We start from the raw sequence: 16,035 nt of genomic DNA on the forward strand, positions 1-16,035 counted from the left end.
CTGTAAGAAAGACCTGCTCCTTGGAGATAAGTATTTGAACCAACTGAAAGAGCTTATATGTAAGAAGACAAATGACAAACCTCACTTTAAGACTCTCTCCTCGGCCGGCGTGGTGGCTCACACCTGTAATCCCAGCACCCACTTTGGGAGGCCAAGGTGGGTGGATCACTGGAGGTTATGAGTTCAAGACCAGCCTGGCCAACGTGGTGAAACTCTGTCTCAACTAAAAATACAAAAATTAGCTGGGCAGGGTGGTGCATGTCTATAATCCCAGCTACTTGGGTGCCTGAGGCAGGAGAATCACTTGAACCTGGGAGGTGGAGGTTGCAGTAAGCTGAGATTATGCCACTGCACTCCAGCCTGGGTGACAGAGAGAGACTGTCTCACTGAGTCCACAGATCTGAGGCCACTATGGTATCAACTTCGCCTAATCCCAGCTAATTCTCAGCCTTGCAAAACCAGCCTTCAGTCCTCCAGCCCAAGCTCTAAAATTCTATAACTATCCTCCCCTGACCTTTCCCTTTGAAGACATTATTAAAACTCTGTTAACGGTGTGTTCTCCGTTATTGCAATAGGTCTAGCTTTGCTGGATGAATGCGCCTTTTGTTTTGTTTCACTTGGATTTTGTTTTGTTCATTTTCTTGGTGGTCTTCTGGGGAAATTGACAGTTGGCACTTCCTCACCATGGCCTGTAATGAGTCATGTGTCTTGGTCGCCACTTATCTTGCTGGTTTCTCTTCTCCTTGCTGTCTGAGTTCCAGCCCCAGAGGCCATTGGTCAATTCTTCCATTGCACCATGCTTCCCCCAACCCCCGATTGTGCCTTTGCACATGCCATCCATCCTGCCTAAAATGCTCCCCGCCTTCTTTACCTGGTTAGCGCTTGCTCTTCTTTCAAATTTCTTATCACCTCTGGGAAGCTGTCCTTCTTTGTATTCATTATTAAGCCAAATCTCCCCATGATTTGCTGTTTACAGGCATTTATTTTGCCTTTATAGCACTTACCCCACTTGCAATTTTACCTTTGGTTTCTGGTGATTTGACCATTGTGTCGATTGCTCTGGAATGTAAACTCCCTGAGGGCAGGCGTTGTGCTTGTTTTAATCACTTAGTCCTTGCACTTCACCTGAAACACAGTAGGTGTTCAGCAGAGAGTTCTCAGATAGATAAAAGCATGGATGGATGGATGGATGGGAGCAAGATTTCTCTTCAAGTCAGGCATGGTGGCCCCCACCTGTAATCCTAGCACTTTGAGAGGCCAAGGCCTGTGGAACAGCTGAGGTGAGGAGTTCGAGACCAGTCTGGCCAACATGGTGAAACCACGTCTCTATTAAAAATACAAAAATTAGCTGGGCATGGTGGCACGCACCTGTAATCCCAGCTACTCAGGAGGCTGAGGCAGGAGAATCACGTGAACCCAGAAGGTGGAGGTTGCAGTGAACTGAGATTGCACCACTGCACCCCAGCCTGAGCAAAAGAGTGAGACTCTATCTCAAAAAAAAAAAAAAAAAAAAAATTCACTTCTAATGCCTCACAGTTGTGTGTTGGTGTCAGTGTGTGTGTTTTACTTGTTTGTAGCTTAGAAAGGGGAATGTGAGGGGTGGGGACGCCCTCAGCTGCAGGGAGAAGGCAGGAGTCTAGAGTCCTCCTATGAGCTTGGCGCTGGAGCCCATCCACACTGAGACACCAAATGTCTCCCACGTCCTCTGTCCAGCCTCCCAGTGAGAGCTGAAAGGGCTCAAGCCCCACATGTTTCAATGTCAGGCTAAGCTGGAAAATCACCAGCTCAATCAAGGAAGATTTTTTAAAAACTTTAATATTCTATTCAAGTCAATAAATATTTACAAGCTTCTCTAGGGCACATCATTGAAACTGGATTTCCACCAAAGGAATCCACACATTGGATTATCTTGGCACAAGATTTTCTAGATTAAATTTTTTTATTATTAATTTTTGTTTGTTTGTTTGTTTTTTGAAACAGAGTCTAACTCTGTCATCCAGGCTGGAATGCAGGGGCAAAATCACAGCTCACCACAGCCTTGGGCTCCTTGGCTTAAGTGATCCTCCTGCCTCAGCCTCCTGAGTAGCTTGTACTACAGGCATGTGCCACCATGTCTGGTAATTAAAAAAAAAATTGTAGAGATGGGGTTTCACTATGTTGCCCAGGCTGGTCTTGAACTTCTGGGCTCAAGCAATTTTCTCCCTTTGACTTTCCAAAGCACTGGGATTATAGGCATGAGTCACCATGAACAGTCTCCAATTTTTTTTTTTTTTTTTTTTTTGAAGTGGAGTTTCACTCTTGTTACCCAGGCTGGAGTGCAATGGCACAATCTCAGCTCACCACAACCTCTGCCTCCCAGGTTCAAGCAATTCTCCTGCCTCAGTCTTCCCGGTAGCTGGGATTACAGTCATGCACCACCATGCCTGGCTAATTTTATATTTTTAGTAGACACAGGGGTTTCTCCATGTTGGTCTGGCTGGTCTCAAACTCCTGATCTCAGGTGACCCTCCTGCCTTGGCCTCCCAAAGTGCCGGGATTACAGGCAAGAGCCACTGCGCCCGACCCAGTCTCTAGATTTTTAAGATAACCCACCTCTTGAAATCTCAGATAGGGGCTGGAGAGCTTCCTCCCAGAGCATTGCCCACACACACAGTTTTAAGGAATGCATAGACAGGTAGGCATCCCTATTCTTTTAACTGTTAAGACATATAAGTTACATTAGGACATCCAGCTGTTCTTTCTTATTGGCTGATGACTGATCTTATGCTCCTACATTTCAAGATGGGAACATATCCACCATCAATTTTTTAAAAGATAGCATTAAAAAACAGGGAAGTCATTCATTTTGTTATTTACAACTTTTTCAAGGTGCAACTGACAGCTAACATCTACACAGATTAAAAAAGCACAATTTGATACATTATCTGTATACCTGTGAAACCCTCAATATCAAGATAACAAACATATCCCCCTGCAAAAGTTTCCTCAAGCTTGTCTATAATCTATCTCTTCCCTTCCCTCAACCACACACAATCACTGATCGGCTTTATACCACCATAGATTAGTTTGCATTTTTTAATGTGGTAATTTCCATTCTAACTTAGAACAGCCCTCCTTTCCTTTCCTTCCTTCCTTCCTTCCTTCCTTCCTTCCTTCCTTCCTTCCTTCCTTCCTTCCTTCCTTCCTTCCTTTCCTTCCTTTCTTCCTTCCTTCCTTCTTTCCTTCCTTCCTTTCTTCCTTCCTTCTTTCCTTCCTTCCTTCCTTCCCTCCCTCCCTCCCTCCCTCCCTCCCTCCCTCCCTCCTTCCTTCCTTCCTTCCTTCCTTCTTTCCTTCCTTCCTTCCTTCCTTCCACTCCAGCCTGGGCAACAGAGTGAGACTCTGTCTCAAAATAAAATAAAATAAAAATTTAATAGTAACAATCTTTACATCTCATATCAAAAACTCGCTAAGAATTAAGGGAAGGAAGCTTCTCCTGTAAGTACTCTGGTAACTGGCGACGGCAATTTGCAAGCAATTTATGGCTCTGTATTTGCATGATGTTCACATGGGAAATAAGGTGTTGACTGTTGACATACTTCTTGGCGAAGGCTGTTAGAACAACTCATTCTTTTTTAAGAAGTTCTCAGGAGGCTTTGGACCCCAAAGATGTGTCATGACCTGCCAAATGCCAACCAGATTTGTAACTAGGCTCCTACCAAGCTTAGTTTCAAAAATATGCATACTACACATAAACATACCTATTTCTCCAGTGTTACCCTATAGCAAAACACCCCTTTGTGCTTCAGAGGAATAAGTAATCCTTCAGCAAAAGATCAGAACCCCAGCTGGGCAGAACCTTTTCTAACTTTGGACCTGTTAGGATAGCAGCAGTGGCAAGAAGTGTAATAATAGCTGTCAGGATTTACCAAGGGCCAGGCATTATGCTAACCTCTTTCACTTGCATTGTCTTGCTACATCCTAACAATCCTGGAAGTTAGAAATTCACATTAGTCCCATTTTGCAAAAGTGGAAATGGAGGCTCTGTAAGGTTAGGTGACTTGCCTGAGGTCACTTGCTCTGAGTGGAGGAGGTAGGATTTGACGCTGGGTCTATTTGCTGAGATGATAACCTTTAAAGCTCTGCCTTTGATGGTCAGCAGGTATGTGGCAGATACTGTCAGTACCCCACCCAATACCCTTGCAGGATGTCTGCTTCCTTTTCCTAGGGATTGCCTTGGGCTGGGGGTTGCCCTGGGCTGACCAGAGCTGCCTCAGAGTTTCACCACCCACCAGCCATCCCACTGGCCTATGCACTTTCCTGTGGCCACGACTGACAGCCAGTTCCCTTTCCTTTGGATGGGATAAGCCCTGGAGTGCAATTCCTGCTCCAGAGTCCCTCCCGGGATCAGGGCTCTCTGGAAATCACAATTTTAGTTATCTTATTCCCCTGCCCTCTCCTGCCTCCACTGCTGCTTCCCAGATTTTCTGGCAGAATACTTCCGCAATAATTTATTTGCACAAGAATCCTTATCCCAGGCTCTGCTTCTAAGGAACAAACCGTAGACAAAGTTATTCAGGGAAAGGTAGGTTACCATGATGGAACAAAAGGAAGGACAGTCCTCCTGAAGGACCTCTCCCCTCTGGGGCAGTTCAGGGCCCCAGAAGCACTGTGGGTGGCATAGGGTTAGTTCACAGAGTGCAAGACAGTAGAACCATGACAGGTGTTGGGAGCAGACACAAGGTCTCAGATCTCAGCCTTTAGAGTAAACAGAGGCTGGCACTTGGCACTCAGAGCACCTGCCTCATGAGATGTGATAAGTGTGATGGAAAAGCCTTCTGGCATAGCACAGCCCTGGTGCAACTCACTGACTGAATGATAGATGGAGTTGGGGATTTCAATAGAGGAAATAATGTTTCCTGCCCCTCACCCTCACCCCCAACCTTAAGAACTGAGCAGATTATATAAAATCATTACCCTAAATGCACCAGAGAACGTAGTAGATACCGATTGACCGCTTTGCACCTAACCTCTAAATTTGAGCTAATAGGCTTAAATCAGGGAAAGGCTGACATAATCTTTTGAATCCAAATAGCCTAGAACCTTTTGCTCTGCTGAAAAACGCAGAAGAGGTGGGTATGTTTCCGGGATTTCACTGGAAGGCCCCAGGAGCTGAGTTTGAGATTCTTTGAGATCCTCATTACAGAGCCTATGTGGTCTTGAGGATAGGATAAAGCCAGAGCCTGTTCATACTTGCTCACCTAACCAACCCATCTCTACCATCTCCACTAATTTCAAACCACTATCAGATAGATCCCTTCCTCTCCATCCTCACCCCAGCATTCCAGTGCATTCAAGCTTGATTCAATGCCATATCTACATCACAGCTAAAGCTTCATTCCTTACTCCTCCACGTACTCATTTAACAAACACTTACTGAATTACTGAATGTCTAGCTTTTGCCAATCACTACTGTAGACTCTGGGAAAACAGTGAGCAAGAGGTAGCCCACAGTCTAGTGAGGGAGACTTGCCCAGGTTTGTGCTCCGTGCTCTCCTATTTTTGCACATTCTATTCCCTCCACCTCTCAATACTTTTTCCCTTGAAGGCTGACCCACTATATTCACTATGTAAGTCCCTGCGTATACCACCGCATCCTTCTCAAAACTTCTCTGACCTTCACCGGGTGCGGTGGCTCACATCTGTAATCCCAGTACTTTGGGAGGCCGAGGCAGGCAAATTACAAGGTCAGGAGTTCAAGACCAGCCTGGCCAACATGGTGAAACCCCGTCTCTACTAAAAATACAAAAAATTAGCTGGGCGTGGTGGCAGATGCCAGTAATCCCAGCTACTAGGGAGGCTGAGGCAGGAGAATTGCTTGAACCTGGGAGGCAGAGGTTGCAGTGGGCCAAGATTGCACCACTGCACTCTAGCCCAGGCAACAGTGCGAGAATCCATCTCAAAAAAAAAAAAAAACAAAAACAAAAACAAAAAAAAAAAACTTCTCTGACCTTCCCCTGCTGGGTCAGGTACCCCTTCCCTTAATTTCTAGAGTCCCTTGTTCCTTCCCTCTCAGAGCTCCTGTTGCAGAACGTTGCATTGGTATGTTTAGAGAGGGTGAGTTCCTTGAGGACAGAGATTATGCCATTCACTCATCTAACCCTTCCTTCCTTCTTTGATGAGCCAGATACTGTGTTAGATGCAAGGGGCTGAGTAGCAGTTAATTACAGAAAAGCTCCCTGTCCCGCCTTCATGACACTCTCATTCCGATGGGAGTAGACAGGTGCTAAGGAACTCATTTTAGGATTTCCACACTTTAGCACATGGAGAATAGTTCCTACGTGCATAAAATATAGAATGAAGGCTCCTGGTGCTGCTTGTGTGCTTGTTTGGTGCGGACCTGGTACCTCTTTCGTGAAGCGGCCGCTGAGGAGACTCCGGCGCTGGCCATGGCCGACGAAACGCCCAAGGAAGGAGTCAAGACTGAGAACAATGATCATATTAATTTGAAGGTGGCGGGGCAGGATGCTTCTGTGGTGCAGTTTAAGATTAAGAGGCACACACCACTTAGAAAACTAATGAGAGCCTATTGTGAACGACAGGGATTGTCAGAGAGGCGATCAGATTCCGATTTGAGGGCAACCAATCAATGAAACAGACACACCTGCACAGTTGGAAATGGCGGATGATGATACAATTGATGTGTTCCAACAGCAGGCGGGAGGGGCCTACTGCAAAGGGAAACTGCTTCTTTACTCCAGAACTCTGTTCTTTAAAGACCAAGATTACATTCTCAATTAGAAAACTGTAATTTGGTTCCACCACATCCTGACTACTATCTTATAGTTTTCTCTGTTCTTTCATTTCCCCCTTCCCCATTCCTTTATTATACATAAAGTAACAGGTATATGTATGTGCACAAGCATATTGTGTTTTTTTTTTAACTAAACAGCCAATGGTATGTTTTAATTGACATCAGGTGGAGACAGGATGGAGGAAAACACTGATTCTGTGAAAATATCCCCTTTGTCCATTAGTGGCATGCTTGTTCAGCTCTTATCTTTATATTCCAGTACGTTATTTTGCTTTCACTGTTAAAAAATAAATAAATAAAATAAAATAAATAAAAATCCTTGCATACCTTGTTCAACTGGAGAATTTTAATGTTTTTCATTTATCATTATAAAACCAAGGATGATTTTATAACTTTTTTGTATGTAGCTGTTATATGTGGGGTAATCTGTCTTTAAGTAGCGATAAATAACTCTAAAACAAAAAAGAATCCTAGATAGTTTTCCCTTCAAGTCAAGTGTCTTGTTGTTTAAATAAACTTCTTGTTTAAAATGAAAAAAAAAAGTAGAATGAAAAGGCCAAGAATGTCCTTTATTTCATGTTAGGGATCAGGGACTATGATTATGTCACTACAGAATAAAATAAACTGAAATGGAAATCTGACAACTGTCTGACCAGATCCAAAGTGCCCTCAAAGAGAGTGCCGCCCCTGCCGTTCAGGTTGCATAGGCCAGGGATCCAAAACTCAGTCACCCACAGGGCCCAAAAGGCAATACACACCTGTGATTCATCTAAGACCATCGTCTTACACTGCCCATTGTTGAGGCTGCGGTCAGGAGGAGAGTGGACCCCAGGCAAGACCAGGAGGCCCCTTCCCAGCACTTTGACCTGTTTCTCTGTAGGAAAGTAGACCAAGAGTTGCTCTTTCTCCCAATTCCTCAACAGAAGCTACAACTTTGACATTGTATGTATGATCTCCAGATTTTCAAACAACTGATTAGTGAAACTCTGGAGATCATACTTACAATGGACTCAATGATCGTACTTACTTTTGGATTCAAAAGATTATCTCAGCAGTTTCAATAGAAATAGTCTGGCTAGGTGTGGTGACTTACGCCTGTAATCCCAGCACTTTGGGAGGCCGAGGTGGGCGGATCACAAGGTCAGGAGTCGGAGACCAGCCTGGCCAACATGGTGAAACCCATCTCTACTAAAAATACAAAAGTTGGTTGGACTTGGTGGTGCACACCTGTTGTCCCAGCTACTCGGGAGGCTGAGACAGGAGAGCTGCTTGAACCTGGGAGGTGGAGGTTGCAGTGAGCCAAGATTGTGCCACTGCACTCCAGTCTGGCAACAGAGTGAGACTCTGTCTCAGAAAAAAAAAAAAGAAATAGTCTGAAGTTATTTTATCTCTATCCTGCTCCTTAGCACTGACTTAATTCAACTCATGCGTATTGAACAACACAGAAGAATAACACAACAATTAACAACACAAAAATGAATAAAACATTTACGTTTTCACCCCACCCTAAGGAATTCATACTCAAACAGAACAGCATAAGAAAAGTATTAATCGCCCACGACTTCTAGAAGTGATCCAGCCCCAAATCAAAATCCGCAACTGGAGACGCTTCTCTATATAGTTAATGCTTCTTGCCTGGATAAACCCCAAAAGGAGAAAGAAAAACAAATAACAACAGCCAAGAGCAAACAAGCAAGAGGAACTGGATGAGGCTGAGAAACTGAGATCTCTTAAAATGAATGTCTGTAGCTAGAAATCTCCACCCCCACCTTGTAAAAGCCCAGGTTGTGGGACTGGAGTGGAGGTGGGATCTATGTGACCAAAGAAAACCTCCTGGCTTGAGGGAAGAGCCAGGCCTGGCATCAATGATCTCCCCCAGACGACCACTCAAAGCCATTAAAGCAAGGGGAAGTCCCCGTGCCTCCGCTGCAGGCCGTTTCAATGAAGAGGAGCCTGCCAGGAAGCAACCGGATAGCTTCCTGGTCGGAGGGCCTGCTGGTCTCGCCTCGGCATTTCTGGACAGTATTAATTTACACAGGCCCATAAGCCAGCCGGGTACTCGCCAACCTATTGGGTTACATGCAAAGCAGAAATAAACTTCCTGGGATAACTAACAGAGGAAATTGGAAAGGAAGGAACAATCTATCAATTATCAATAGGCAGCTCACAGGAACTTGGCAAATTAAGTAGTTAAAATGGGTAATAGAGATGGAAAGAAAACGACGGGATTTTTTAAAAGTATCCCTCCATAATGCAGGAGATTAAAGGACTCGGCTGCTTTCCTTGCTCCCACAATAATGTCCCAGATCAAGTAAGGTGGAGGAGCAGGGAGAGGGGAATACTGAAGAGGCTGGCTTTGCCTAGCTGCAGGCATCGCTAGGGCCTGGGGAAATGGCCTTGCAGCTGAGAAGCAGGAAAGCCTGGCGTGGTACTTCCCACACTCGGGCTGGGGGCGGTGGGCTGGGGGCTCTGCGTGGTATGTTTCACACAGCATTTAGGAACACTGGATTGAAACATAGAGAAATGATTCCCTTCTCAGTTCTATTGAAACATAGAGAAATGATTGCCTTCTCAGTTCTATTTCTGTCTAGTGCTACCCTCTGATACCTCTCCCAAGCCTGAAGACCTCCTCCCTCTTTGACAACAAGGGACCGGGCACATGGCTTTCTGCAGGCAGCCAGGCTTTTATTTTACCTGTCTTACCTTTATTTTTTCAGTTGCCTTCCACATCTCACAGTTGTCCTGGCTACCACATCGCCATTGCAGTAGCCATCTGAAGTCCTTTTGAAATAGATTTACTTGAGTTCTATAAGGGGAGGTGATTTTAAAAGTTATATTCGGGAAAGAGCAGCACCTAGTTTAAAGAGAGGTGATCATGAGAGTCTCAGCCCTTTATAAATGCATGGAACTCTTGGAAATGGCTTTGGAATTCCATGGGGTATCTCACTACATTAAAAGCTGACATGATTGACCTCTAAGGACGAAGGCAGAGGGACCACACATGAATTAGATGCACTCTCTCCTTGCGCTCTTTCCATTCCTTCGTGAGGTAATACTTTGGAGGCCCCTTTTACAAATGAGGCAACCGAGTCACAGGAAAGCTAAGTCACTTGCCCAAGGACACCTAGATATGAAAATATGGAGCCTGGTTTGCTTCCTAGAACCGGGCGATTCAGAACATAAGAGGCAGGGTACCCTGGCTGCCCTCTGAGTTACTGGGATATGTTTACCAATCTCAAGAGTTCTTCTGAGGATTAAATGAGATCACACAGGGAAAGCCCTTGGCTCAGTGGTCTGGCATGTAATCTGTACCCAATAAATTCTCTCTTTTTTTCCCAATGAGATGCACAGAGCTCTGGGAGACTTCAAGGTTATGTTTCTCAGTTTCGTTGTATAGAGGAACCTGGAAATGGTAAGCATCTTCTAAGATCATGTAGCAAGTCACAGCAGAATTGGCTCTTTGGTTGAAACCTCTAGGATGTCTGAGTTCAACCAAAAGTTCTTTACAATTCCTCCCAGGACCGGGCACTGACTAGCCTTCTCAGCATCTGGCCATGTTTTCAAGGCCTAGAGATGATTCTCAGTGCTCCAGGAGACACAAGTCAGACCCCAGCTCTCTGACTTCAATTTCACCTTTTGATAACTATTCACAGAACATCTCCTATCTGGGTGGTGAGGACTCACAGCAGTCTCTAAGACAGACTCATGCCCCACTCATGGAGCTTCCGGTCTAGACAGGAAGGCAGGCATTAATCAAATGACTGACCAAATAAATATAAATTTGCAATGATTTCAGTGCTATGAACGAACAGCTCACAGGGCTAGGGGAGCATGCACCCCTTTTCTAGTCTATTGAACAGCCGACTTACTGGTGCCATACCTCCTGTCTCCCTTTCCAAACAATCTCTGTATGGCTGCTGGATTCGTCTATCTAAATTCCAATTCTAATGTCACTCTCGGCTCTCAAAGCTTCAGTGGCTCCCTACTTTCCAGAGAGTGAAATGTACATATCTCAGCCTGGCAGATAAACCTTCCACCTAACTTTCCAAACTTCCTCTTAGCTCCATTCCCAGGACAAGAGCCAGGGTTTCCCACTGCACTACCTAATACCCCATCTACCTAAGACATGAGGCTCATAACGTCCTAATAATAGAAACCCCGACCCACCACTCTCCAAGGCCTGTGCCAAACGCCTCCCCTTCCAAGAAGCCTTTTCTTTATCCCCATCACTTCCGTCATCCACCTGCATGATGCCTTTGGTTCATCGTTGCCTGAGAACCCTCATACTTCTCTTGCATCCAATCATGTAGAGACTTTCCTTATGTTTCCAAATTGAGTATGGATTCCTTAGAGTAGGGTGGGGGCATGAATGTTTTACTCGTTCTTGTATCATTCATTGTTGTGTTATTCTTCTGTATCGTTCAGTAAGCATGAATTGAATTTAGTTAGTGCTACAGGGCAGGATAGAAATATGAACAAAACTCTAACAAAGGATAATTAATTTTATTATGAAAACTTAATCACACTCTGGGAGGCCGAGGCAGGTGGATCACAAGTTCAGGAGATCGAGACCATTCTGACTAACATGGTGAATCCCTGTCTCCACTAAAAAATACAAAAAATTAGCCAGGTGTGGTGGCGGGTGCCTGTAGTCCCAGCTACTCAGGAGGCTGAGGTAGGAGAATGGCGTGAACCCAGGAGGTGGAGGTTGCAGTGGGCCGAGATCGCACCACTGCACTCCAGCCTGGGCGACAGAGTGAGACTCCATTTCAAAAAACAAAACAAAACAAAACAAAAAAGACTTAATGAGTGCTAATATCAGGCCACCTGGTGAAGACTGAAGACAGAGAGTGAATGAAACGTGGCCCATGTGCTTGAAGACACGAAGGCTGGAGGGGGAGGCCAATGCCCAAACGCATAACTATTGCCAAGATAATGGTGACGGCGGTGATAGTAAGAACAGCAGCTTGCACCCATTAGGAGGCTTGCACCCCACATGCCAGGACTGTGCTAGGCTCTTTATATCCATTATCTCATTTAACCCTCAGAGCTGTCCCAGGAATTAGGTTTTTATTTTGTAGGTAGGGAAACCAGAGCTAATAAACTTTCAGTTGATTTGTCTGGGGTCTTAGTTAGGGGTGGCATTCAGTGGTATATTCCTGAATCCACCAACAAGCAGCCTGGAGTAGGGAGTCCAAGGCTGGAGTCCACTGACCTCCTGATGCCATCCAGGCATCAAGACAGGACTGCTTGTCTCTCAATTCACACATTCCCAGTGTGTGATCTGTATCTCTCACTAGCCACCTTGTCGTTGGGAGATGCCCGATCCACACCCGGCATAGCAGCTATGATCTACACAGGGAGTAAGGTCAAGGGCAGAGAGTAAAAGTTATAGGCCAGTTTGTCTGCATTTTACAGTCTCTGGGAAGTCCTATCTAGTAAACTCCATCTACATGCCATTGGCCAGTGCTCATTTGAGCACTCTAAACTCCGAGACAGGTGGGAAATGTGGCTATCCTGCGGCATTCCTTGCCAGGCCAAACAGGAAGAATTCCTTCAGTAAGAAACAAGGGCAGAATGGATATTGGGTGAGAGTGAGCAGGGTCTGCCATTCACCCTAGTTTCAAGCCTGTACTTGAACCAGTGATGTGTTACTCAGTCAGCTGGCAGGGGTGGAGGGAAGCCCTGATTGGTGGCATTTGCCAATTTTTGCAGTGTAAATACTCTCATCATAAGTAAATTCAAGCTACCAACAGGACTGCAAATGGCTCATAGAATTCCTGAAGATGTAACCGTCAGCTCTCACAGCTGGTGCAAGCTGACTCAGAACGTCATCGATGTAAACCTGCCTAACTCCAGGTAAACCCCTCTTCACTATGATGTGTTACCAAAGGCCATGCAACACAGAGAAGGAGGCAGTAAGGAGCTGCCCAGAGACCGTGCAATTCTTGAACTTCGGGAATCTGTGAGTTCAGAAGATGTATCAAGTACGTAATCACTCAGAGACCATTGAGAGCTGCCCTTTCCAGGTAGACATGCAGCAGCAAGCAGGCCTGAAGCCCCTGGGAGCAAAGGCAGGTACAACAGATGATAGACGATACCTGTTCCACCTCTTCCCTGGGACGCCTAAGGAGCTGTTGGATGATGAGTCAGAACCTCAAGGCAATAGATCCTGAGGATGGCAAGTAGTACTTGAAATTGACAGAAAAGGAAAAATATATATATATATATGTATTCTATATATAAAAATATATATATTCTATATATATATAAATATATACATATTCTATATATATATATAAATATATATATATTCTATATATATATATAAATATATATATCACACACACACACACACCACCCTCAACCGGGGTAATCCTGCCCCCAGAAGATACTTGGCAATGTTTGGAGACACTTTTGGTGGTCACAACTCGGGACAGGGACGCTCCTGGCATGTAGTGAGTAGAAGCCAGGGATGCTGCTAGGCACCCTGCAAGGCACAGGGCAGCCCCCACGATGAAGAATTATCTAGCCCTAAATGACAGTGCAAAGGTTGAAAAACCCTGCTCTGTAAAATTAGCCAACAAATGTTGCCCCAGTGAGCCACAGAAAAGACTTACTTTCTACGTTTTGGGGAGTACTGAGGAAGGGGTGGGCGGCGAGTGGAGAAGGGAAGATGCTGTTTATTATTCAACTCTCGCCTCCACAGCAGGGAAAACACTGTTTATACAAAACATCAAAGGTCGCTGCCACAGATATCAGTTCCATATTTCATGAGCCTTTGCCAAATCAAATTAGCTTATTTTCCTTGATATTAAGTTTGACAAGCAAAGAGACTGTGAAAACCAGAATTTTTAACTGGGCGTGCCCCTGTAATTCGTTTTTTTTTTTTTTTTTTTTTTTTAGCTTTGAGATTCCAACAGTAGCCTTATTCTTCATGTAAGGATTATATTACTGGCTGTATTCCTCTTGTCTGGAAATTTACCTCGTGTATTCTCAATTTCTTCTGCTATTCGCATTCTTCAGGAATGTGACTGCGGCAGCCAGCCGATGCTGTTGGGACTCGCAGCAGATGCCAAGGGCAGGTGACCGAGGTGCCCCAGGAGGAGAGCAGCCCCTGCTCCATGTGAACCCACAATTAAGACGACTTGGTGTGGGGCAGTGTGTGTCAGCATGGTGTCAGTCAAAAGAAAAAGAAAGCAAGAAAATACCCCCAGGCCAGTTATCCTTAATGGTTTTTGGTTCCGGACAGCTTTGAAAATCGGATGAAAGCTGTGATCTTGCTTCTGCAAATGTGTGCACATTTTGTAGGGAATCCTGGAGTGTTCACCGGTTTCCTTTGGCTGGGATTAGGGACTGCAGCTACAGGTCAAAGCATGTGACAAGAAGACGCCCACTGAATGTGAGTCTTCCATGCTGCGACTTTACACCTGTGACCTGAGGACTCACCTGCTAGAATCTGAGTTTTCTCTGCTGTAGAGTCGATATTAACATCTCCTTCAGCAGGTGGTCCTACCAGTTAGGATGGGATGAAAGTCAGTAGGGAGAATAGATCAGATGGAAAAACAGATGAAGGCAAAGAAACGACTGATTCACGTAATTAGCAATTATGGAGCACCTACTGCATACAGACAGCACATAAAATGCTGGGAATTTACAGATAAGTAGACCAGAGTCCCTGCCCTCGAGGAGCTTGCAGAACATTTCAAATTCACAGGAGTTAGGGAGGCTTCAGTTGATACTGTGGCACTGGGGTGGACTCACGGGAAGGGATTCAGGAGCTATTAAGAGAGACCACTGGGTGAATAAGACGGGGTCTGGCCTGCTGAGGGAGGACTCAACCGGAGTGGAATTCTCCTGCTGCACAAAATGTCTGATCTCAGGATCATGCAATTTTAGCACAGACCCGGAACAAAGAAGCTTCTAGGTCTGGTAACAGGGCTCAGAGTCCCTTTCAGAGGGTTGAATCTCACGTGTAATTTCCCGTAAGTTGCTTAATGTTTTTGCACCGTGGTGTTTGCAATGCATGTTAGACTAGTACTCTTGGCTTTCATATTGGAGTCATGTGGCGTGAGATGCAGCCTGTAGGCTCCACAAGGGACGGGGTGCATTTCTTGTTAATTGTTCTATTCCCAGCACCTAGAATGGGGCCTGACACACAGGAGGTGCTAACTCAGTATTCACTGGAAAAATGAAAGGAATTATCTAGTGGGAAAAACAGGCTTCATCAGGGCTGCAAAAGAAGAGAACAAGGGGCCAAGAGCAGTGTATCCGAGGAGGCTGCCTTGGTTAGGAGGGCTCTTGGGAAGGGTTCCTTAAGGTGGAGGCCCTGGAGGTGAGATCTGAGTGGGAGCTAATGGGGTGAAAAGGGAAGACAGAGGACACAGTCCATGCTAAGTCCTGATGGCAGGCGGAGACCGGCAAGTTCAAGGAGCTGAGGTCTGTGTGGCGGGAGTGCTGAGGATGTGAGGGAGTGGTCCGGGGCGCTGGAGGGACAACTGACCACATCACACAGGACTTTGTAGGTCATAGCCAAGACTTCTTTGTCTCAAGAGCAGTGGGAAGTCATTGAATATCTTTAAACACCTTGGGCAATTTTCTTTCCTCTGTTTTCCATGTGAACACCAGCATAAGGGAGCATACTTTGTACATTGGTCATTTTCCTCCCCTGCATTCATGTCTCTCCTTTCTTCCTAGAAATAGTGTCCTGATTTCCCTTGGTAATCTATTCCTCCCCCTTCTCAGCCAGGAGGCCTGAGTGGGATTGGCCCTACCTCAGTTCCAGTGGGGGCTTTCATTGCCCTAAGCCAAAGAATCCATCTCCTCCCTTTTACCCCGGAACTGGTCTGATGAGGGTCACAAAACACAAAAAGTGCAAAGGAGTTGAGAGGAGAGGTTAGCCGGGGCTCACAGAATGTGAAGCTCTGTCTTCTCTGGGAACTGCCAGGAGAACCTTTGCCTTCTCCCCTGGATAGTTGCACAAAACTCCCTTCTTGCCTCAGGATTTGCAGCAGGGGAAGAGCCTGCAACTGCTAGGGGCCCCCACTGGGACTTACAGATGAAGCTGACACCTTGAAAGGCAGAGACAAAATATATAACAAACTAAGCCTTGATAATACTTTGTGAGCACCTGGATCAAGCCTCACCTGATGCCAAAATACCTCTGGACCTTTCTGATTCCTGAGCCAATTATTCTTTTCTGTCTTTTTAAACCATTTTGAGTTGGTCTTTGGACATGGACGTAC

General features: G+C 45.5%; 1 protein-coding gene across 1 annotated transcript; it reads left to right on the forward strand.

Moving 5' to 3' along the window:
• Positions 1–6,338: 6,338 nt before the first annotated feature.
• Positions 6,339–6,882, forward strand: LOC102128732 (small ubiquitin-related modifier 2-like). Its single transcript, XM_005558889.3, has 2 exons — positions 6,339–6,574; positions 6,645–6,882. Exons 1-2 carry the CDS (start codon positions 6,426–6,428, stop codon positions 6,775–6,777), a joined length of 282 nt encoding a protein of 93 aa, XP_005558946.1. The 5' UTR covers positions 6,339–6,425; the 3' UTR covers positions 6,778–6,882.
• The last annotated feature ends 9,153 nt before the right edge of the window (positions 6,883–16,035 follow it).

This window comes from Macaca fascicularis, chromosome 6 (genome assembly GCF_037993035.2).
Source record: "Macaca fascicularis isolate 582-1 chromosome 6, T2T-MFA8v1.1".
Lineage (NCBI taxonomy): Eukaryota > Metazoa > Chordata > Mammalia > Primates > Cercopithecidae > Macaca > Macaca fascicularis.